Source organism: Astatotilapia calliptera, chromosome 14 (genome assembly GCF_900246225.1).
Source record: "Astatotilapia calliptera chromosome 14, fAstCal1.2, whole genome shotgun sequence".
NCBI classification, from domain to species: Eukaryota; Metazoa; Chordata; class Actinopteri; order Cichliformes; family Cichlidae; genus Astatotilapia; species Astatotilapia calliptera.
The window spans coordinates 39581363-39606506 of record NC_039315.1 but is presented as its reverse complement, the minus strand read 5'-3'; the positions used below and the strand labels follow the sequence as shown (position 1 = coordinate 39606506).

At 39.9% G+C, this 25144-nt stretch overlaps 1 protein-coding gene across 1 annotated transcript; it reads left to right on the top strand.

Annotated features, from left to right (window-relative positions):
* The first annotated feature begins 397 nt into the window (after positions 1–397).
* On the top strand, positions 398–24791 carry LOC113036904 (Na(+)/H(+) exchange regulatory cofactor NHE-RF3-like). The gene is made up of 10 exons (XM_026193492.1): positions 398–816; positions 2878–2939; positions 3033–3232; positions 5782–5853; positions 9786–9918; positions 10267–10698; positions 16114–16310; positions 16397–16567; positions 23315–23398; positions 23773–24791. Exons 1-10 carry the CDS (start codon positions 722–724, stop codon positions 23803–23805), a joined length of 1479 nt encoding a protein of 492 aa, XP_026049277.1. The 5' UTR covers positions 398–721; the 3' UTR covers positions 23806–24791.
* Positions 24792–25144: the final 353 nt, after the last annotated feature.

The window sequence follows — 25144 nt, the reverse complement described above, 5'->3', positions numbered from 1 at the left end:
GTGCTGCTGCTTGAAGGTTCCTAGTTGGGGCTTCTTCTTTTTCTTTTTTTTCTTTTTTTTTTTTTGAGTGGCACTACATGCTCTCCCAGTGCCTGAGTGTTTTGTCTTTTTCTTTTTGTGATTCAATTCAATTCAATTCAAGTTTTACACTAATAAAGAGAAATTTTTAGCAATCAGATGACCCCAAAGAGCAAGCAAAAATGGGAACTCTATTTATCAACATCAAATATTGATAAACTATATTTATCAGTATCAAAGCTTTATCATAAGTTTTAAGTCTAATCATCAAAGTAGAGAGGGTGTCTGCCTCCCGAAACCAAACTGGGAGCTGGTTCAACAGAAAAGAGGCCTGAAAGCTGAAGTGTCTGCCTCCCATTCTACTTTTACCAACCAACTGAAACCAACTTCTACCAGTTTACTGTGAAAGGACAGAGGTTTTCACAATGCACATGTTGAAACCACCAGAAAAAAAGCAGCTGGCCCTTCAGCTTAATCAGCTCCAGTCAATGTTAACAGGTGACAGGCACACTCATATAACAGAGCTACAGTCAGATTGAAACAGCAACAATAGCAAAGTGCGACCACAGGATGGCGGTAATGTAATGTAATGCAATGTATGATATGAAAGGAGGGACTTTGGTAAGTCTTTATTTATGTCTGTTTTTAGATATGACAAGGTAAGTACTGCTTGCCATGGTTGTCCTGAAAAGTGTATAATATAATGAGAATTCATTATATCCACAAACTAAGACAGATGTATCTACATGTTGTGTCACTGTTTCTCCTTCAGGTGGCCAGAATGCACAGAAATCCACAGTAAGTTCTCCTTTTGACCCACTAGAATCTTTTATGCCTTGCAATGAACATGAGCGGCTTTTTTTCCCCCAAAATGTTGTTGTAGGTTGTGCTTAAATAAATACATTATTTCTGATTTTTGTCTCCAACTTGATTGCTTGTTGCAATTCAGAAAACCCTTAATATCATGCAGCAATTAAATAAATTTGTCTATTTGTCTCTAAATAAATACTAGTCCACCTGCTGAGACTAAAGCTTGTCAAATGGTAATGATAAATAGACTGTCTCTTGAATAGCAGTACTTTGACTCGTTTTTATACAACACCTGAGGACTTTTTCTATGCTTCTTCTGCCTAACGTGTGAATTGAGCAGCCAGGGATTGAAGCACTAACCTTCCAACTAGTAGACGCTCTACCTCCTGAGTCAAGTGAAGCCAAAACATCTCTATCCCCCCCACTGGTATCTGGCTGGCCCCTCCTATGTTAGTGGAGGCAAGAGTTGTTAAACTAAAAAAAAGTGAATGTGAGCGAGTGAGTTCTCCTCAGCAAAATTCCTTTTTTGCCATTACTTCTTAACATGCTGTTATGGGTTCAAAGAGTTACCATTACTGTAATTTTACTATGAGTATTATACTATAAGAGTAACAGGGCGGACACCTTCTTGAGCTTATATGATTATTTAGTAACAATGTGTTTCTATCTCTCTCCACAAGTCAATGGACAGTAACACTAAAATAAAATTTGGAATAAATAATGTTGCTGCTGTTAAACTTCAACAGTCCATTATTAAACACAGTACTTAACGCAGTAATAACCAAAGGTAATATTTTATTTTAATTTTACCGTCATGTAGAGTTAATGTGTGTGAGTGCGTAATAAAACTTAAACATTTCAGATTTTTTCATATCATCCTCAGTCTTACCCTAAAATGTCTAAAAACATTTTCAAGATATTTCGTCAGAGCCATCTCTAGTCACAAAACAACTGATGAATAGTCCCATGTATTTAAGCTCCATTGGGAGATGTCTCATTGGAGGTGGTTCTGAGGGTTAATATGCAAATTATCACATGACATGAGCCAGTGTGTAAAATAAATCATGGATTACCATCTGTGAAACATTGCCCCAGTGCCCCATTATGTGAGCCATCAAGATCACGTGAGGTAAGGTGTGGATTGAAGTGACAGGGCAGTGATGTCAAGATTACATTGTAGTTGGCTGAAAGCTAGTGTTGTAAGCCACCACTGGTGTTCGATGTTGGTCATTCATCATGGACATAGATAGACTCCTTTACTGCTTTCAAACCATCTGTCTTCTCTGCCAGTGTTCAAAATATAAACACTGGCATCCTCAAAGGATTGGCCTTTCTCCTTTCAGCTGAGTTTTGTCTTGTTGTGCCATGTGTTAAGTGCTTTCCTCATTTATTTCTTCTGCCTTTGAGGGAATGTTCTCTGTTGGTGCGTTAGAGTCCTGACCACCCCAAGTTTGTGTTGTAGTGTTTGGTGTGAGTCAAAGACTACTGAGCTGTGTCTGTGGGTTTTTGGTAAACTTGAATGCTGAGGCTGGGGTTCTCCTCAGCACAGTCCAGGAGTGGTAACCTATATTCAAAGGATACCTTTTTCTACTGGGTTCAAGCACCGTTAGGTGGTTGTTGTTGCGATTTGGAGAAACACAAACAAAATGGAATTGAAATCAATTGAAGTGATTTTGTTTTGTTCCTCTGAGGAGCCCAAAGATTCACTTTTCACTTTCTCTATGTAAAGATTGACTGTGAAGGGTGGCTGTAGCTTAGGAGATAGAGCACGTCATCTACTGATCAGAAGGTTGATGGTTTGATCCCTGGCTGCTCCAGCATGCTGAATATCACTGGGTTGCTACACTAGCTCCAAGTTGTTCTCCCACGCAAGTGTGTGAATGTTAGATAGAAAACACTTATGTAGGAAAAGCATAATAAACTGTTTGGGTGAATGAGGCAAGTTGTATAAAGCTCTTTGACTGCTCAGGTAGATTAGAATAGCTGTATATAAGAACCAGTCCATTAAAATTGGAGTTTTAAATTGACTCTAATATCTCCTTACATCAGTTTTACCTTTAATCCAAAGGAAGGGATTGACAACCCAGCTCTGGTCATGACTGATGATCCTGGTGAGATGTACACATCTTTACAAACAAAACATTTCATAATACCCTCCCGCTTCCTACTAGTTGTTGATTTTTTTCCTGTGTTTGCAAAGCCAGATCCAAGCGTGGTGCCGAGACTGTGCCACCTGAAGCGTTCAGAGGGCCAAAGCTTTGGCTTTCATCTGTGTATGTACAGCCAGGGTTTTGAGATCACAGATCTGGATCCATGGAGTCCTGCAGAGCACAGTGGCCTCAAGGATGGAGATCGAGTACTGGAGGTGAATGAGGAATATGTGGTCAACATGGATTTTAGCAGGGTTAGTATCTAGAATTTGTGCAATATGATAGTGGGTACAATGGTGGTTAGTTGTGTTACTCAAAGCAAGCAATGTTTACTCACAGCAAGCAGGTGTTTGTAGCCTCCTAGGGGCCTTCTGTAGAGTTAGCATGCTCTCCTTCTGCCAAAGGCATGGATTTTAGTATCGTTAGTGATTCTGAATTGTCCAACTGTTTAGATGTGAAACCTGAGTATTGACGACCTCCTTGCCTCGTACCAGCTGAGAAAGGCAAAGAGCCTGGCTAGATAAGGTTATGAGTGGCTGAAACCATAATTTTGCTTTCAAGAAAATGGAAGGATGGTTTCATGGTGAGGATTTTCCGCTGTGTGTTGCATTTTTTAAAACAACAGACATTCTGCAAAATAGCTTGTCCTTTCTTACAGTGCATACTTGCTGTACTGCAATTACATTTTTCTCTTGACTTTCCATCCTTTAGAATGTGATAAATTCTATATTATTTGACATTGTTTGACATTGTCACATACTATCCCATATGGAAAAGAAATAGTAAAAACTTATAAAAGACTTGCATAAGATGTGGCCTACTTCATGTAGTGAATCATATAAGGCTTATATGATTTACTCATGAAAGTGGCCACTTTCTCATTACTTTCATATATTGTTTTAGTAAGCATCCAAAACATACAAGTTTCATTTATATAATTTTTCAAGGGACCTTATATCTGTTTTCACTCTTGTATGCTTTTCATACAAGTTTCACACAAGACAGACACAAACTTTATAAGATGTATATATATCTTTTCCATATGGGTATGTAAGAGGTCAATATTAGTTAATCCCAATCAAAAGTTTAAGATCACTTGAAAAATGGCAAAAAATCATATTTTGCAAGGTTGGATCTTAACAAGGTTCCAAGTTGAGCTTCAGCATGCAACAAGAAGAAACATTTTTTGACCATGCAATATATTGAAAACAAGAATTAAATTGAAACAGGCTGTTTTACAGCTGATCAAAAGTTTAGGACCACATGCCTTTAAAAGGCCAATTCTGTGCAAAAATGTGGATTCATTGTCCCATTCTCAGGTAGTCACACTGTCAGGACGTTCCAATGGCAAAAGCAAAAAAAAACAAAAAACGTTCCCTTTTTGAACGTGGCCGGGTTGTCGAACTGCAGAAGCAGGGTGTCTTACAGTGCGTCATCGCTGCTTAGGTGGGACGCTGTAAGACAGTCGTTTGGAATTTCTTAAATGATCCTGAGGGTTATGGAACAAAAATGTCAAGTAGAAAATTTCACCAGCACTGAGCTTGAGGATCCAATTGGCTGTCCGTCAAGACACTGGACCTGGACCCAAATTAAGGCTGGTACTGGTGCCGACTGCAGCCTCATAACCATCAGACGGCATCTGAGACTGAAAGGCTTCAAAAACAAAAAACGTCTTCAAAGGCCTTGTCTCCTTGAACGCCACAGAACTGACCGTTTGGACTTTACACCAAACATGGTACATTAAAAGGTGGAAGAAAGTTTCATTCTCTGATGAGAAAAATTTAACCTTGATGGTCCTGATTTCCAACATTACTGGCATGACAAACAGATAGAGATGTTTTCTATGCACCACAGTGGAGGGGGCAGCATAATGGTCTGGGGTGCTTTGTCCTTCAGTGGAACAATGGAGCTTCAGGAGGTGCAGGGGCGTCAAACAGCTGCTGGCTATGTCCAGATGTTGAAGAGAACATCCCTCATGACTGAGGGCTCTCATCTGTGTGGTAACAACTGGGCTTTTCAACAGGACAATGATACAGTACACAATGCCTGCAGGACAAGGGACTTCTTCCAGTAGAATACCATCACTCTTTTGGACCATCTTGCACGTTCCCCTGATCTAAATCCAATTGAGACGCTTTGGGGAGTGGATGTAAAGGGAATGTGAATGCTAGATACTTTAGAAACCACTTAGGTATAAGTGATATGTGTAGATAGATACATGTATAAAACATGCCCCACGGCTCATGCAGTTTTTTTTCTCTTTCTACCTAAGTGCTTTTTAAAGTATCTAGCATTCACATTCCGATGATGCATCGGAGAGCAACCAGTGGTTCAATGCCCAAGGATACTTTGGACACATACTGGTGTAGCGAATAATTGAACCAACAAGTTTCCAATTAGGTGATACCCTGCTCCACCCCCTGAGTATAGCAACACAAGGTTATTAATCTCTGGCTGTCTTCCACAGCATGTCTTCTATCCTTTCTTCCTTCTCTCACCGGTTGGGTGATGGCCACCCCTCTCTATGCCTGGTTCTGCTGGAGGTTTCTTCCTTCTTAAAAGGGAGTTTTTCCTTCACACTGTCACCAAAGTGCTTGCTCATAAGGTGTCATATGATTGTTGGGTTTTTCTCTTTATGTATTATTGTAGGGTCTACCTTGAAATTCAGTCTGAAGTAAAATGGAATAATTGATAAAAACATTATTAGGACAGGCTTAAACTGTTTTAATGGATGACTCTGCCATACAGAAAAAGAGTAAGTTTATAATGTGTCTATGATTATCTCTCTGCAATTATCTAACAGGTTGTGAGACAGATCCAGTCATGTGGCTTACACCTATTTCTTCTGGTGCTGAAGAGGGAAGAGTATGAATGGGTATGAGAACTGATCTTTCACACAACTATGTTTTATTCAAATCTGATGTCTTATTGGTAACCAGTGATCATAATGCTCAGTGATTAACATCATTTAGATCAAGACTAAATGCAGCTATTCTTAAAACAGTGACAGCCAGCAACAATCTCATGTTCTAATGCTACTACACATACTGACAATACTGACGATGAGGAACTTTCCAACCTCTCCCGAAATAGTTGTTGATTGCTGAGGAATTAAAGTTAACATTGCAGATGTGTGTATAAGTGTATGAATTTTTTTTTAAACCTTTGCACAAAGGCAGTTTCTTTTCTTTTTTTTTGAGAGACGGCCTCAGAAAAGAATTAAAGGGTGAGCACTTCTTGGCTCATGTAACGGAGCGGAAAGGCTGATTTTATTTCCACAGTGTCGTTTTTTAAAGGAAGGAAACCTTCCTCCAAACGGACAGAGCAGTGGAGCCGCCAAGGGAAAGCACACGATTAAAAAACTGTATAATTAAAATATAATTTATTATATTTAAATAGTTAAAAATGCAAAATGAATTAAAACAACCTTGGCCAAGGGGTAACACAATAAAAAGCAATAAAACACAACATTAACAGTCCAGTGGCATCCGCCACGATATAAAAGTCCAAACGGTGCAGAAACCAACAGGATTGTCGCCGTCCTGTCGGCCTCTTCATTCTGATGCCAACTAGCAAAAGGAGAGAGGGCCAGCGGCAGTCACCATTCTTAAATTCCACTGGAGGTTCGTCTTAGACGGGATGAATCGGGACTTACCCCAGATGGGCAGAGCTCCTAACTCCGCCCACCACTGTGTTGTGCTTCACACGCGTAGCCATAGACTCGCCGTCCCGGGGACATAAGGCGCCATCCCGCTGCCTCTCTATCCCCTGCCGTGGGCCTCTCTCGGCGAGGAGCTACCTCCCGTCAACACCAGCACAGACCTCTCCGCTCAGCTCCGATCACTCCCTCCAGTGCGCGGTCGTCCGCGATCTCTGGTCTCGTTCTCCTTTGCCGCACGCCTTGGCCAGCTGCCTATAGCCGGGCCTCTGTGCCGCTCTGCGCGGCCGTCGCCCACACCGGTTAACATGCCATGTCTTTCCTCCTCTCAAGCCTTCTCTCAAGCTTTTTCTCTCCCCTTGCTCTATGGTCTGCCAGGCCCTCTTATTGGCCTCCCTGGGATCTCTCGCAGGTGTGATCAGTTTACTATCAGGTAGGGGCGGAGTCTTTACAGGACAGGTGTTCAATTTAAATAAGATAAAAACATGCAATAAAGCTCATACAAACAAACCCAATATACAATATTAAAATATTAAAACAGATAAAACATTGCAAAACATGCACAATAAAACTCTAAATAACTTGTCCCGTTTCACCCCGTGACATCCCCCCAAGCTGAAAGATTAGCAGTCCCTGCTAAGGCCCAGCTACCAATCATGAAGCTTTCTTGGAGTCCGGTTCCGTCTTCTACCCCCAAGCAAAAATAAAAGCAAGTGCACTATTCAGTCCAAGGCCACAAACGAGCAATCACTCTCACGTCCTCGTAGCATAGCTACCCGGAAGCCATAAGGTCCTACACTGCACCCGGCTGCTACCGTGGGGATACTTCCAGGCCTAACCTGGGTCTCGTGCTTAATCCCAAGCACTGCTGCCTAGCAGCAAATCATTACCCCACCTCCCGCAAGCCTGCAGCTGACCTCCCATGACAACCTCGGTTGGACGTTCTTCATTCACTCTTGGTGTGGCCAACACTCATACTTGTGCACACTGTCCATACTCATTTGCTCAGGGGACATACGACCTAAAACACACATTATTTGGGGCACTAATATACACATGCATCATATATTTGCATTTCCCCTGACTAACCCAACTGCTCTGGCTCCATATCCTGTCGACAACGCCAATTATGTAACGGAGCGGAAAGGCTGATTTTATTTCCACAGTGTCGTTTTTTAAAGGAAGGAAACCTTCCTCCAAACGGACAGAGCAGTGGAGCCGCCAAGGGAAAGCACACGATTAAAAAACTGTATAATTAAAATATAATTTATTATATTTAAATAGTTAAAAATGCAAAATGAATTAAAACAACCTTGGCCAAGGGGTAACACAATAAAAAGCAATAAAACACAACATTAACAGTCCAGTGGCATCCGCCACGATATAAAAGTCCAAACGGTGCAGAAACCAACAGGATTGTCGCCGTCCTGTCGGCCTCTTCATTCTGATGCCAACTAGCAAAAGGAGAGAGGGCCAGCGGCAGTCACCATTCTTAAATTCCACTGGAGGTTCGTCTTAGACGGGATGAATCGGGACTTACCCCAGATGGGCAGAGCTCCTAACTCCGCCCACCACTGTGTTGTGCTTCACACGCGTAGCCATAGACTCGCCGTCCCGGGGACATAAGGCGCCATCCCGCTGCCTCTCTATCCCCTGCCGTGGGCCTCTCTCGGCGAGGAGCTACCTCCCGTCAACACCAGCACAGACCTCTCCGCTCAGCTCCGATCACTCCCTCCAGTGCGCGGTCGTCCGCGATCTCTGGTCTCGTTCTCCTTTGCCGCACGCCTTGGCCAGCTGCCTATAGCCGGGCCTCTGTGCCGCTCTGCGCGGCCGTCGCCCACACCGGTTACCATGCCATGTCTTTCCTCCTCTCAAGCCTTCTCTCAAGCTTTTTCTCCCCCCTTGCTCTATGGTCTGCCAGGCCCTCTTATTGGCCTCCCTGGGATCTCTCGCAGGTGTGATCAGTTTACTATCAGGTAGGGGCAGAGTCTTTACAGGACAGGTGTTCAATTTAAATAAGATAAAAACATGCAATAAAGCTCATACAAACAAACCCAATATACAATATTAAAATATTAAAACAGATAAAACATTGCAAAACATGCACAATAAAACTCTAAATAACTTGTCCCGTTTCACCCCGTGACACTCACATGTCATATTTACTATCAACTACAGGTTGAGGCTTCTGAAAATCTATATTTTAGTCCTATATTTTACTTTAGCCCCCCTCCCCTCCCAAATTTTCAACATTTCATCTCTGGCAGCTTAGCTCAGGAGGTAACAATTAGTCCTCTACCAATTGGAAGATTGGAGATTTGATTCCTGGCTATTCCATTAGGGTTATAGCTCTGTTATCAGAAGAAATTTTACAAGGTGCTTAACAACGAGGGATAACATGGAAAAACAAAACAAACACAAATTGAAACAGTGGTCCCATCATTGCACAGTTACATGTTGTTTACATAACAATTTATGGTTAACGTGAGGCTAGCAAGCCACTGACGCCATTTTATTTAACTCAGGTATGTATCTTTGAAGGGTTTTTATTTCTCTGTTTAAACTAGTCAAGGTACTGAAACTTTATTTCTGAAAGACACCTACTTTAGATCCTCATATTTGCAGCATTAATTTTGCTCTGCATTTGACTGTTAAACCCACTTTCTGCAGAAATTTCAAATTACAAGCATCTTAAGGTCTTGGTGGACAGAAACCCAAAGCTCTTAGTTAAATGACAAAACAAAGTGTGACAGCATTAAATAAAGAAACTAAACAAAAAAACGCCAACAGACTTTGTTAAGCTTTTCATCATCAACCTATTTCACCATACCACATAATGGGTACATCTAATGGCAACATAGGTAAAGTATTATAACTAAATGCAAAGATTGCCCCCCCCCCCCCCAACCACCACCACCAACAAGTACCAAGTCATGTTTTGCTTGGGGAAGAAATATTTATTTCACTCAGTAAATCATGCAAATCAATTTATAATGTTTGTATGAATAATTTAACTTTATGATTTTTTTTTGCGGGGGGGGGGGGGGGGGGGGGGGGTGTTCTGAACTTTAGATTCTGGAAGAATGAATCCAGAACCACATATTTCAGGTCACAGAATCTTGCAGATGTCTCCTTTCTCCTTTTTCCAGGCAGTGTCTATGGGCGTGGACCTAAAATTCCTGGCCAATGCCACCAAAGGGGATCGCTGGTCTCGACCCAGGCTATGTCACATCCAAAAACAGCCAAAGCATGGCCTAGGAATGACTATTGTCTCAGTCGATGGTATTTATTTTGCTGTCACTATCTGTGACAAGTGCTAACTACTCACAATCACAAACAGCTCCCCTGAAGTCACTGTACCTTCTAACTATTTTACAAGAAAGCCAAGAAGTTCCAGTGCTAAAGTTCAAACTCAGTTTAGATGAACAGTTTCCCCTGGTTCTAGTCTATGTATCATTAGGACATAGACCAGAACCATCAAATCACAAAAGTGATCTAATGGTTCCCAAAATGTGCAACTATTTAATTATTTCTGCTGATTACTTATAATATACAACAGTTTTGTTTTTTCTTTCATCAAGCATTATTGAGTAGATTTTGACTGTGGACAGACTGTGGATGTGTCAACAGGTGAAAAGAATCAATATATGGTGAGAACAGTTATTGATGGTCCAGCAGAGAAAGCGGGTATCTTCAGTGGTGACAGACTGATCTGGATTAATGGACTGATGGTGTCCACTCTCAGATACTCAGCTCTCATCAGAACTGTACGGATCCTCTTCTCTCAGTCAGAATTGATGTGTGTGCTCTGTTACACTGAATGTGCATTACTGTCTGGTGTGTTTGGCCCTCAGGTGAAGAAGAGTGGGGATTCAGTGACAGTGCTTGTTATTGACAGTGACAGTGAGTCATGCTATATCAGAAGGAAAATTCCCATCATGCCTGTGGTGGCACAAAGCTGCAGCCTCCCCCACAAAGCTAAGACCATGAATCTGGTGAAGGGAAGTGATGGATATGGCTTCCTGTTGAGACAAGAAAAGCTGGCAAGCACACAACAAAAAGGTGAGAGACATATTAATGGAAAGTTTATGAAAGGATATAGGGTCCCACTTTATTTTCAATTGAACTGATTTCAATTCAGCTTTATTTATATAGTACGAAGCCCCGCAGGGGACATGGGAGAAAAAAAAATTAAGACGGAGCTTTGCGAGATCTCGCAAAACTTTTGCGAGATCCCGAGTTTGTTTTGCGAGAGTTCACAAAAGTTTTGCGAGATCCCGAGTTTGTTTTGCGAGATCTCGCAAAACTTTTGTGGGCCAGTGGACACTTTTTCAATAATGAGGATGTAGACATCATGGACAGGAAAGAACGCTGGTTTGAGCAGGGAATCAAGGAGGCCATTTATGTGAAAAGGGGAGGCACAAGGATACATCTGTCACCATCTCACAATGCTTTGCTTGCAGCCATTCTTCAACTCTCTGTGAATGGTACTCATGGCCATTGATCAATGATGAATGGTCTTGTTGATCAATGGTCATGACAATTTGCATATTAATGATCAAGAAACTGACCTTGACAGTCCATTGTTCATCAGTGGTGCTAGTTTCAGTCACTGTGCAAAGGTACTGTGTATAAGGTTGGGGAAACCTGCAGTCAGCTGAGACTGATGAAGTCACTTGGATCAGTGATAAAACCTTTCTCCCACTGAAATCGCTACATCCAGATGAACAGAATCAACTTTTGGGGATTTACTTACCTGGATGATTGAGCATGCATCAGGACATCAGAAAGCTTGCTTATCAAGTCGCAGTAACAGATAATATCAAACACCATGGGATGAGAAACAGATGGCAGGGCCTGACTGGTTTATAAGGTTTGTGAAGCTGAACCCCAGCTGGGGCGGGGGTGGGCACTTAAATGATACTTATCTAACTAACCTACTCTAAGCTAATGCTGATTTTGTTCTAATCTTTGAGAAGAAAAACACTGGAGAATATGAGGACACCTTTGCCACCGCTGTCCTTATCTCTTCCGTGTTGCTATAACCCAATAGGAGAAAGCCAAGTCCAGTAGGATACAATGGAAATCGAAATCTTCTAAAATATATACTCTAACAAGACAAAAATGAGCAGAGAAAAAGCCAAAAATCCTAAATCCAATTAAAGCTGGAAGCAGCTTTGGAAGGGCCCTCGCACCCAGCCATGCCCAACAGGTGGCGATGGAGATTACCGTTCAATCTAATGTCACACTCAAGCATATAATGTATTGCACCACCAGTCAAAATGTCATCTAGATCAATGACGATTTTAGCTTTTTGTACACTTCCTCTTTCCACAAAGTGGCGCTCTAACCATTGCTGACAAATGGCACATCAGTCCGTTTGAGGCACGACTGTCATAGTGCCTGTAAAGTGTGAGAGGGATTGGACAATGTGTCTTTGAGTTATAGCAGTTTTGTAATTCTTGGCAAATGATTGAAACTCGACGTGCGGCCACGACCACCCGTTTCACGAAACGTGAAAAGCTTCGCATTTTAACATGACTGAGGTCTCTTGATTCCACTCAGCGCAGATTATGTTGATCTGGTGAAATTCCAAGGATATGTTCATTAGAGTACGAGGCCTTAAAACTGTGAACAAACGTTGACATGTTCAATTGAAAATGGCTGACTTTCTGTTGGATGGGGAACACTGCTCCAAGAGACTTTTTTGTACATCTTGATATCTTACATCAGGCTGCTAAATTTTAGACTCAGAAATTTTGTAGGGGGTGCTGTGGCGTCATTTTGCAATACTCCATGAAAAGAATCACATAACAAGAAAGCCTTCTTCACACTGGAGTAGTGATGGGATTTCCGGCTCTTTTTAGAGAACCGGCTCTTTCGGTTCGGCTCACTAAAAAGAGCCGGCTCTTTCGGCTCTGAACCGGTTTTTCAGGTTGTTTTGTTGCTTTAATTAATTTATTATTAACAATAATAAAAAATTATGCACAAAAGGAATTACTAATGTACAAAAAAGTGGTTTTATTTATATATGTTTATATATAAATATGTGTGGTGGCCCCTAGAGACAAAACACGTACAAACTCCAAAGCACATTTCTAGCATGGTAGCTCTTCCAAAACAGAGCTACCTAGATCACTTAAATTACACAATTGAAAGCATATGTGTATTGTTTGTGTATTTATACACAATCACTCATATATATTCAAATAATTTTAAAAAAATGTTCATTTACCTGTTATTACCACACACCAAATCCAGTTGTTGGTACTTGCTGGCTTGTGTAGCCACTAGGTAACAAAAGCTCAACACTGCACCTAGCATCCTGGAGCACTTCTGTTGTGTTTTGTATGTGTTTTGAGTTTTTATGTGCTTCTGAGTTTTTACGTGTTTTGGAGTTTTTACGTGATTCAAAGTTTGTACGTCCTTCGGAGTTTGTACGTGCTTTGTCTGTAGGGGCCACTGTAAATATACTTTTATTTATTCACTCCACATAAAATGTAATAAATAAATCATATAATACAAAAACCAACTATTCACATTTCAACTTTTAACTGTTTAAATTTTCAGCTTTTTCCTTTAAAAAATTTAAAGTGAAACAACACAAAACACTGCAAACCACAACACAATTAAATATAAATTATAATATGAAAACAAAAAGAACATGCACATTCTCTGTCATATGGACCTGCATGAATAAACTTTCTGAATCCTTTATCATCCGCAACTGAAAATAGTTGTGGATGATTACTATACCTTTCTAATGTGACATTGTTGTCCCTGGCTGTCTTTCTCTTTCTCCCTCCTGCTCTGTTCCTGTGCTACTGAGTTTAACTACCGCCCCTCCCCCCTCATCCCAGTGTAAAGCACAAGGCTCGCATGCTGAGTGAAGCGAAAAAAAAGTGCGAGAAAGAAAAAGAAAAAAAAACACGGCTCGCAATAAGTGGCCAGCTCGCGATAAGGGGCCGGCTCGTGTCGTTCGCGTCAAAGATCCGGCTCCAAGAGCCATTTTGTTCGCGACCGACACATCACTACATTGGAGGTGTGTGCCATATTTAGTGACTTTTCAAGCTTCCCAACCCACTGTCAAAAGCTTAGAAGAGTTAGAAGAGAGAGGCCTAATGTTTAATAATCCACATTCAACTGTTTTACTCTTTGGCGCAGCTGTGGATATTCTATTGTTCTTTCTTTGGGATTTTTTTATGCTTAAATTGTTTGATGACAGGAGAAGAGAAGCTGCAGAGAGATGTGTAAGACTGTAAGTCTGCTTCCTGGTCCCAATTCTGGATAGTCACATTTTGGCAGGTTTAATAAATTTGGCCATATTTTGAGAAACATAGAGCTGCTCTGTCCAAAGTGGGAAGGATACTGTTGCACCTAATGGTCTTACCTATAAAACCCAAATTGTTTTTTGGAAACGACTCAGACAGACAGCAGTTAAGGAGAACATGCAGCTAAACATGTCACTCCTGATCTGATTGGGGAGGGGACCAGAGAAAAATACATAGTCTGAGATTGTTTAGCAAAGTTACACACCAATTTAATATTAGTTTTAGTGATCTACGATTGATGTAACCAGGTGTCATTACTGCCAACATGAATTCTAATTTTACAAAATCTACCTTTACATTTAGCCAGCAACTTCAGGGTTCCTTCAGTCTCACCTGCTCTGGCACCTGGAACAGAATTGCCAATAAACAGAGTTTGTTCCTGGCCTGAAGTTCACAGTGTGTGAATGTGTGTGTGAATGGGTGGATGACAGGTTGTGTAAAGCGCTTTGGGGTCCTTAGGGACTAGAAAAGCGCTATACAAATACAGGCCATTTACCATTTACCATTTAGATTGGCTATAGGGATTTTCAAGGGTGCGGAGCCAGGTTTCCAATTCAGTGATCCTGACCTTCAGAGCAGTAAACAGGCTTTATTTAATTCAAGTATTGTACAAGAGGCCAAAGAGTAGCTAAACATCTCACAGACTGAGCAGGAAGATGCAGGAAGAACAGTTGAAGAAGCCATGTTGCTAGCAAGCCAGCTACGAGCTAAGCTAAACTAGCAAATACCTAGACACAGTAAATGAATACTGTGAATATAATTAGGGCTCAGTAGTTGGGCGTCTGCCATTTTTTCTGTTATTTTTTCTCTGATGCTCTTCAGTTCCATTCTTAGAAAGCACAAAACTGCTTTCCTTTGTTCCCTCTTCATGTGAATATGGAAGGATGTCTACTTTATACAGACTTGCATACAAACTGAGTGTCTTGAGGAACTAAAAGCACTGACAGCTCTGAACTTACTGAATTATAATGAAACAGGTTATTGTATTTGGTCCTGCTGTTGCACTGTTGGGTTTTTTCCTGTACACATGGACCCTAGACAGTAATTTTAGATGTGACAGTCTAAAAGTCTAAAATTACTGTGGATTTCTGTGCAGTGGTGTAATGCAGTTTCTTTCAGCTGAGGCAACTGATAAAGATAAAACAAAAACATTGTGTTGAAAGATCACTTTAAAATAATGCCTTTATGACAGCTCGGTTGGATTACTGCATCTCTTTGTGTTTGGGAGGTTGCTGTAGCACAGGAGGAAGAGCAGGTCATCTACCAGGGCCATCTATAGGGTTTTGAATGCTTACAAAGAGTAGAACAGCGCTATACAAGAACCAGTCCATTTGGTGCTAGCCAGTCCTCCCTGCAGCTGGTGCCACATGACTTTTAACTGGAACATATAAGAGAGACTATATTACTCTGGTTCTTAAAGCCCTTAAATTCATCCTACTTCTCTGAGCTAATGCACTTGTATTCCCGTCCTGTGGCCTTAGTTCAGTTCACCATCTGCAAGTACACAGTGGACGTTCAAGAGGGACAGGTCTTTTCCCATTGCAGCTCACAAATTGTGGAAATTACACATTAGACTGACTTGTTAAGACCCACTTCTACTTAGCTTTCAACCCACTGTGACATGTTGATTTTATTAACTCATGTTTAATTGTGTTTTGTACTGTTATTCATGCTTTTATTTTGTCCGGTACTTTTGTTTAATATTACAATTATTGTAATGCTTTTATTCCTACGTTCAACACTTTAAAAACAGAAAACATTAAATGGCTAAAGCAACACTAAAGCAACACTAAACACTAAAGCAACTTTATAAAAAAGTTGCTTTTCTTTATGCCTCTGATGACTGATCTTCGATCTCATTAGGATAGTGTGCAGTGGGACACTTGGAGGGCAGACTGTCAGCTGCCCAACTAATCAGAATTAGAAGTCATACTTTTGTTTCCTTTACTGTAATTCACTGCTGGGTGGGCGAGACAGGCTGTTTGGAAGATGGAGCTAAGCCTTGCCCAGGCTTAACTATCTATACAAAGTATATCAAGATGTAATCCAGATGTAATCAATTCATATATTTCTCAAAGTTAGGAATATATAAATATATTTCAGGAAACAGTAATAAATCTAATAATAATCTTCTGTGACCCTGCAGTTCATGTGCTGAGAGAAGTGGATGTGGGGAGTCCAGCTCAGGGTGCAGGAATGGAGGATGGAGACCTGCTGCTTGCTGTCAATGGGGAACCTACTGAGTCCATGGAGCATGAAGACATTGTTAGAAAGATTAGACAGAGTGGGGATAAAGTCTCGCTTACAGCTATATCTATTGCAGGAAGAGACTTTTACAGAGAGGCAAGTACAATCATATCAATACAGTCACACAAATATAGTATAACACGTAGTGTGTAAGGGGTGAACTGCTTTCTGTTCTCCTGCAGTTAGGCATTTCTCCTCTGTTATTCCATGAAGACTGTTCTCACCACTGCATAAAGAACTGGGAGGACGCTCCTCTAAGAAAACCCACAAAGTATAATCAGGACAGAGAGGAGGCTGACTCTGGTTTCTACTCAGGTTATGTTGCAGAAATGCCAGAAACCGTAAGGATACAGGTAGGACCTCACTGTTTTACTGAAGTTAGACATGAATGTGTGAGAACATGGCATGCAGTGTAAAATGTTGAGTCATCATAATGTCTAGAAAGGTGGTATTTAATGGGATTTGCAAAGCTAGTAATGCTTTGTGAATATTTAGATGTTTCTAAATGTGCAATTTTGCTTGCATTACATGTTTAACAGACCTTACTTACATTGTGCCTTTCTACTAAGGCACTCAAAGCAGTCCCTCATTCACCCAATCACACACACATTCATGCAACTATGCCTAAACACTTTTCAACATTCACACACTCACACCTTAGTTGCCCAAAGTAGATGCATGGATATGCATCAATTAAAGAAAAATTCTGTTGTCATTTAACTTTTTTATTGCTTTTAACAAAACAAAAATTCATTCATCATCATTCATTTTCAGGACCTACTCTACTTAAGTTTGTGTCCACAAACTTGTGTCCACAAACTTGAGTAAGTTATTCAAATGTTCCTCAAATGTTCCCGTTAGTCAAAATTTTAGAGCATTTTCTGTTGAATCTCTAATGCGTCTAAAAGAGTTTTTGGTTCTATGTAGACAACACATGGCAGACCCGACCACATATTGCACATTTTTAACACTTTTCTTTATTACGGTTATTGTAACTACACGCACACGGCTGCAGTTTTTCAGCTGCCAGCCACACACCCCAACGACAACAACAGCAAACACCCAGGATCCAGTACAGACTTTAATGCAGGGAAGGCGTGGTAAGCTGATGCAGCTCCGGTGTGTGAGCCTCCCCGCAGCGGTGCCACAGACCACGCCCCGTAACATTCTAACACGTGAAAATATTAATTTATTTACCAAAATTATTTCTTAATATTATAATTTCGTATGCCATCTTAGAAACCCCATGATTTTGTGTATTTTGATTAGATTATCTACTGATGTATTTCCTTTTAACAAATCAGTATACTGGCAAAGTGAAGGATCTGGTCAAAGACAATAAAGACCACTTTGGTATGATAGTGGACTCAGTAGAGAATGTAAGAGTGGCTGCATTTAACCTATATGTACCTAACAAAGGTTACCCACAATTCTTTCAAAAACTCACTTCTCTTTTGGCTGAGTAACGTAAAGGGATAATTCTAATACAGACAGGCTTTAACTCTAAAAGTGGACAAGAACTGAATAGACTACCTGTAGACAAAGAACACATATCCAGAAAAAGTAAGCCATTTTAGGGGGTGAGGGAGAAACACTGGTAGTTGTACTGTCATCCCAGAGAAAGCAATTTTTTTGTTTGTTTTTTTTGTCCCATGTATCCCAGGAGAATTTACCTCGAAATTTACCGTAACACACAAAATAAGCTTGGGAACAGATAAGCATTTCAAGTATTGGAGACTAAATGTATCACTACTGAGAAATGCCTTACTTTAACAGGAAATGCAGAAGGATGTGAATTTAAATGATATTCAGTGGTACTCTCCCTCCCTCTAGTCATCTCATGTTTACAACTGCGGTTACAATTGATATTTATATCAACATGAAAACAATTGTATTTGCTGTTATGGACACATTTGTATATACATCCTAAATTTTTTTCTGTTTATATACATTCTTTTTTGTTAACTTTAATTTTATTCTTCTTTTGCACTGAAAGAACTGTTCTAACTCTCAAATGTGCGCTTGAAAGTAGATGTAAGTAAGCTTGAGTTGAAATGGTGTCCCGCAAGATCTTTAGATAGCCTGGAACCATAGTTTGCTCTACTAGAGAAAAGCCTTCTGTAAAGCTGTGGCATCTCATTCATCACTGATTGAAAAAATTGAGAACAACCAAAGCTTTCTTTTCACCACTGTAGCCAGGGTCACCAAGAGTCAGCCAAGCATTCCATGAATTTCTTCACAAATAAATTTTTAACCATTAGAGAAAAAAATATTCATAACCATCTGTAGAGGTATTATTAATGCAGATGGTTACTAGAATAAGTATACTGCAGATACATTTTCAAACTAGTTATCTCCAATCTTCGTGAGTTAACTTCATTAACTTCAATCAAAAGCGTCAATGTGTATTAGATGTCTTTCTACAGTCCTCCTCAAATAAGTCAATAAATTTATCTTAAATATGATCAGTCAATCACTATTAAGGGGCCATTTTGAGCTTGGGGCTTCCAGTCCATGTTCCTGTATACTGTGTCAGACTGCCTGCTAGCATCTTGCACCCTTGTTATGTGCTGGATTGTCTTAGAGGCATCTTTGCACAGTCTGCACCTTGGGGTTTTGCCTCGTGTGGTAGACCGAGCATCTATTGAACTTGTGCTTAGAACTTGTTCCTTTGTTGCCATGACTGTTTTATCTTTTAGTCCTTCTTTGTCAGAGGTGTGGACTCGAGTCACATGACTTGGACTCGAGTCAGACTCGAGTCATTAATTTTATGACTTTAGACTTGACTTGAAAAAATGTTCTAAGACTTGTGACTTGACTTGGACTTTTACACCAATGACTTGGGACTTGAATTGGACTTGAACCGGTTTACTTGAAAAGACTTGATATTTTACCCCAAATATAAAATTTAACATGCATATTATATAGAGATTGAAAATGTGACGTCATTCACGGGTAGAACCGCAAAGGATTCTGGGAACTCGTGGCAAGCGGTACTAGCGCACGCAGGCTTTCAATTAAAATCAGTTATACAGCGATAAAAAGAAACACAAAAATGTCAAGAAGCCGTTGTATTATTAACTGCAATAGCCGGTCGCATGACAGCCACGGGAAGCCGACGGGTAAAGAGATCGGTTGTTATCGGATTACGTCGTGGAAGAGAAATTGTTCAAGCCATGTTTCCGAAGTAACAAAGACGCGACGGATGGCCTGGATTGCAGCCATTCAAAGATCAAATATAACGTCCCAGAACACTCCAGCTCACAGGTTAGTCTGCTCCAAGCATTTACACGAAGGTCAGTGTTTTTTAGTACTTAATACGTCATTTTCATAACATAATTAGTGATATAGGTTACAAGCAAGTCTGGCGCTGAACAGAAATTGTCGCGCTATGCTCCTTTATTTATTGTGCATAAATAGTGAATTGTCCTGACACAATATTGCGTTTCGCTTCTGTTATTATGGTACATTGACAAAAACATATACTTTTATTCACAGGATAAAACAGGTTTTTTGTATCACTAATTGCCCAGTACGATTACAGCATACAATATTGTTGTCACTGCTACATTTCTGTGATGCTACCAGAAATTATTTCCACTACTAATTAATTACCGTTGAGCTCAAAGGTCATATTAATAAACGGTTAAGGAATGTGTATTTATGACGACAATTTGTGAGACTGGTAAACTTATGATACGTACGATGGTCTTTCGTTCTACACGGTGCATTTCAAGGTCCTGCACCCATCTGTCAGTAAACTGTACCTGGGCTTGTTGCAGTGACTGGAAGTTACTAAACTTCATGAGTGTATGCACTCACTCCAAGAACCATATAATTATAAATATGCATATAAATATGCTAAGATGAGATAGCTGACTTCATCTAACTAGCAAATGTTGTCCAGGCTACGTTGGTGATACAGTTTTTTTTAATGTGTATGATATTTTTGTCATGCGATTTTAAAGCCGGTCCTACAACCGCATCCAAGAATAACATGCAGCTTATCTCAGAACTGTCGGTGAAAATTATTCTTGGAGCTAGGTTTAATTGAGCTGCATTTTAAAGAGGTGCAATTTCACAATTTGTGTATATTTTCTAAGTTCACTATTTTGTCATGTGTTGAGAAAAACACAGATTTTAAAATTACATGGTCTAATATTTACATTTAGCATAACTGCAACATTATTTTTTCGTTTTTTTTTTTTAAAGACTCGAAAGGACTTGAAATTCAAAGTTTCAGACTTGTGACTTGACTCGGACTTTTACACCAGTGACTTGAGACTCGACTCTGACTTGCCTGACATTACTTGAGACTTGACTTGAGACTTGAGGATAAAGACTTGAGACTTACTTGAGACTTGCAAAACAATGACTTGGTCCCACCTCTGTTCTTTGTTCAGTCATTGGTAGGATTTCTCGATATCAGCTATGTTTTCTATCTGCTAGTGGTACATACCATGCAGGGGCATGTTTTTCTATGATGGTTCTTGTACTTGCTTGTCTTCTGTCTCGGGTTTCTGCTGCCTGAGGTATTCACTAAGCAGACGATCAGTTGTTGCCATCTTCCTGATGTACTCATGGATCTTTGTCATTTCATCCTGGATAGTGGTTCTATCACTCTCTAGTCATTGGCCTCTGTAAGGAAGAGGACTCCCTTACTACTGTTTATATTATAATTTGTATAGCACTTTAGGAGCACACCTTTCACTTTATTAAAAGCACCTTATCTAGCACTTTATTTAGCATCGCACTGTAAGCATAGATTTGCACATGAAGAACATTTGCACACAAGAAGTTTAATTATTTATTGAATATTTATTGCGTATTTTAAAATCAGTTGGTAGCCTTTGTTCCAGGTCCCGCACAGCTGCTCCTCATCAAGAAATGTGGTGGTTGTCTGTGAGGAGAAAGGAATTGGGATTGAGAGCAAATAAGGTTTACCAGTAAGGAGAACTAATGCAAGTGTGTGAAAATCTAAAAATAATGTGGTGCAAAGAAGTGACTAAGATGTGATTACTCACCTTTCTTTCCTGTGCCTGTGTCCTCTCCAGGGTGTTTGGGCAAATGTTTCACCAGGAGTCCAGACAGCTTTTAAAGACACCTTTTATAGACAAGCTATCTATCTATCTATCTATCTATCTATCTATCTATCTATCTATCTATCTATCTATCTATCTATCTATCTATTAGGGGTGCAACGATACACAAAATTCACGGTTCGGTTCGGTTCGATACTTTGGTGTCACGGTTCGATATTTTTTCGATACAAAAAAATGTTCATGCATTTTTAATTTGTCATTTATTAAAATTATAAATATATATTTTAACTCAAAAGTACAGTTTTTAAATTTAACCCTAACCCTTGTGCGTGTTTTTTATTTTGACAGCGAATGCGCACCTGCGGACCACTTATGTGCAGCCCTGGTTATTTAGCTCGTCATATCGCAGCCACAGAAATTCTTTTGTCCATGAAACCATGAAGCTGCACTTTCTTTTTGCCTTATAGTCTGATTTGTCATAACTTCTCCGTTTTGTGGTAAGCTTTTCTTTGGCTGTCACTTCTTCACCCTGACCTGTCTTATTTGGCTCAGCAGAACTGAAATGCTTTTACACACTCACTCACATAAGCTCAGCGATTCTCTGCGCGATCAACCTCTCACATGTTTAAGCTTGCTGCGGGAGATTTCACTTGTCATGTTTGCATAGTAAGCTAACGATTAATAAGACGATGTCAGAGGAATTGGTGCACAAATTATCATCACTCACAGATCAGTGCTGTTGCTCTCTATACACAGTTCGCACGATTGCAAAGTGAAAGCAAAAAAACGAGCGCAAATTCAAACGCGACTTCAATATGTCACATATTGACAGTGGCTCACCGATGCCAATGACATAATTACCCAGCTACATTTCTGAAAGAATGCAAAAGCATTGACATATATTTTTCCTACAATAGCCCGACGTTCAGGGAAGAGATAGATTTTGGTAGCCCGACTGAAAAAATCGCTAGCTCCGGGACGTCGGGCTAGCGATATTGCGAGCCCTGTATCTGATTGAGGAATCACTCATCTTTGGAAAAGAGAGTTTATTACAGAGAAATGGCTCTTTCCAAAATAAAAGCTATACTATCCGCTTCTTCTGGGCTATATTCTCAGCAGCATAAGGAGAATCATGTGCTAACAGCTGTCTAAATGACTCGGCTAAAGTTAGTAGCATGCTTGCTTTTTTTTGTCTGCTTCCACTTGTCTTTGCACTAGGATGATGTCGGCGTAAATGTGCAGTCATATTCGTTGTGTTCCCACTAGTGCTTTCAGGTTAATCTCGTTGAAATGACCTTAACGCCACAACACGGCAAATCTCCGTTAACGAGCTACCGCCGATCGCTCCGTGCATGGGGCTAGACGGCCAACACGTTAACGAGCTAACTGCGCTAGCACACTAGTTCACACCAATGTAATTGAGCATTGCATGGCACATCCAACATACTGTTTTACTTTAGTCCATGACTCGCTTACCTTCAGGGTCATACGTCACATGAAAACCAAAATAATTCCAAACGCCAGATCTGAATGAGGGTGGGGGAGGTGCCCTGCGCTCTTCCTTCTGACTATGCTGTCTGTGTTGAGCGCTCAGTGGATCTGCGCTGGACAGTGCAGCCTAGGAGGAGTAGTCGAACACAGATTCACTGAGCGCTCAACACAGACAGCATCGTCAGAAGGAAAATTGATAAAATAAATTACAAATGTTGTATTGTTCGATACATATGCGTACCGAACCGAAAGCACTGTATCGAACGGTTCAATATCGATACGAATATCGTTGCACCCCTACTATCTATCTATCTATCTATCTATCTATCTATCTAGATAGATAGATAGATAGATAGATAGATAGATAGATAGATAGATAGATAGATAGATAGATAGATAGATAGATAGATACTTATATGATTTAAATGATTCACTGTCTTTGGATTGACATTATTTGAAGTTGCTAGTAGGCTTGCCCAGTTCAACAGTTTATCTTTAATTCAATTCAGTTCAAGTGCATTCAAAAATCAAAAGGAATCTAGATTTGACTCTGGGTTTGTCTTGTAGGACCCTACTGGCCACAGTCAATGCTGCACGGAATCTAGTTACTTCACAAGAGAACTCTCTGAAGATTTAGGTCCATTGACCAAGGTATATTAAGTCCTTCATGGACTGCTCCCCTCATTATGTCTTTGTATACATAATGTCTACAAGATATTCTTGTGATTAAATGCTCTGGTGGTTCATTCTTACCAGGTGACAGCCTGGTGATAATGAACAATATATCTTAAATTGTTAATTGCTAACAATTTTGTTAACAAGATACATTTTTTTTTAAACAAAATTATATTCATATTAAAGATCCATATTATAATCCTTTCTGGCTGAAGAATTGTCTTCTTGCCAAGCTCAAGTCATTATTTATGTTGTTAATGAGATGTTCTAGCATATAAATATAGACAATTTACAAAATTAATTGTGGTTTGCATTGCATTGTGTTTTATGACATTTGCTATATTTTACAGATTTCTGAGAGAACACATTATGTTTACTTGTGATGGAAATGAACAAAAATAGAAGTGACCAAGGCCATCCTGTGGACAGAGCTTAACTTTGAAGAAAGTAAAGATTTAACAGCTGATGAAGATGTGACTGAAGACAATGTCTTCGTCTGGATTCAGGCCTGCTTGGTTATGGGCAGCCTCCCTTTTGATTTGATCATATAATGTGAATTTTGGACACTGAACACCAGATTTGCAACAAAACAGCAGTATTTTACATCCTTGTAGTTATAAAATCACAAATTACTCATCTCCTGTGTAGTAATGGTGTCATCATGTTTACTGAAAACTGAATAATTACTTCGCTGCAATTGTCACACTTGGCAAAGCTGAGTGGACCAAACTGCATCCACTTCTGACCTGCAGGCCCATTCTTTTTAAATCCCCATGCTGTGCTATCTATATAATATGACAAACTTTAGAATGCACCGTGGATGGATATACTCCTAGATATTTCATATACGATCTCAAAATATATTATTGTACTGTGTGCCATTGGTGCATAGAGATTCTGTATTTCATTCATTCAGTCCACAGGTTTTTGTTTTGTCACCTCAGTTAATTCGAGTCACAAAACCCCCTGAATGTTTTTGTGGTGCTGTTGCCTTCTTTGTGTGCAAATATCTAATAAAAGATCTAATAAATAATAACTTAAGTAGGTTAAATTCACAGTTACCTACTTTACTTGAGCTTCCCTTTTTACACCGCTCTCTATTGTTGCTTCACTATGCTTTATATTTTACTTCATTATCTGACAGTTTATACTACTTTTGGACCTTTGTATATAAAAAAAACAAGTCACCCAGTTGTGCATAGTACAACTAAAAGTATTAATTAGTTAATCAATTTTTGATTTGCTTTTTGTTTTTGTTTTTAGACAAAAACAAAGGACTAGATTGAGAGACTGCATCTCAGCTCATACAAATGCCCTCAAAACTGAAAATGAAACCATATGGTATGGTCATTTTCTTTTGTTTTATTTCATTATTATTTATTATTAACAATAATTATTATTACATTTATTGCCTCTGGGTTCCATCCTTAGACGGGAAGGGATTGCTTTTCATTGTTATGCTGATGAATGCCAAATTTATTTGCCACTAAAGCAGAAGGATGGCATCGCCATCAAACCTCTTTTGGCATGTCTAGATGACATTAAAGTGTGGTTGGCTTTAAACTTTAAAATTTTAATGAAAAGAAAACAGAGGTGTTGGTGTTTGGACCTAGTGGGCACTGTGAGTCCTCTGTTGATTTGGGACCCCTGGAAGTTTATTTTAAACCTGTTATTACTGAACCTTGGTTTTAAATTGGACAGCCAAATTAGAGCAGTGGTGAA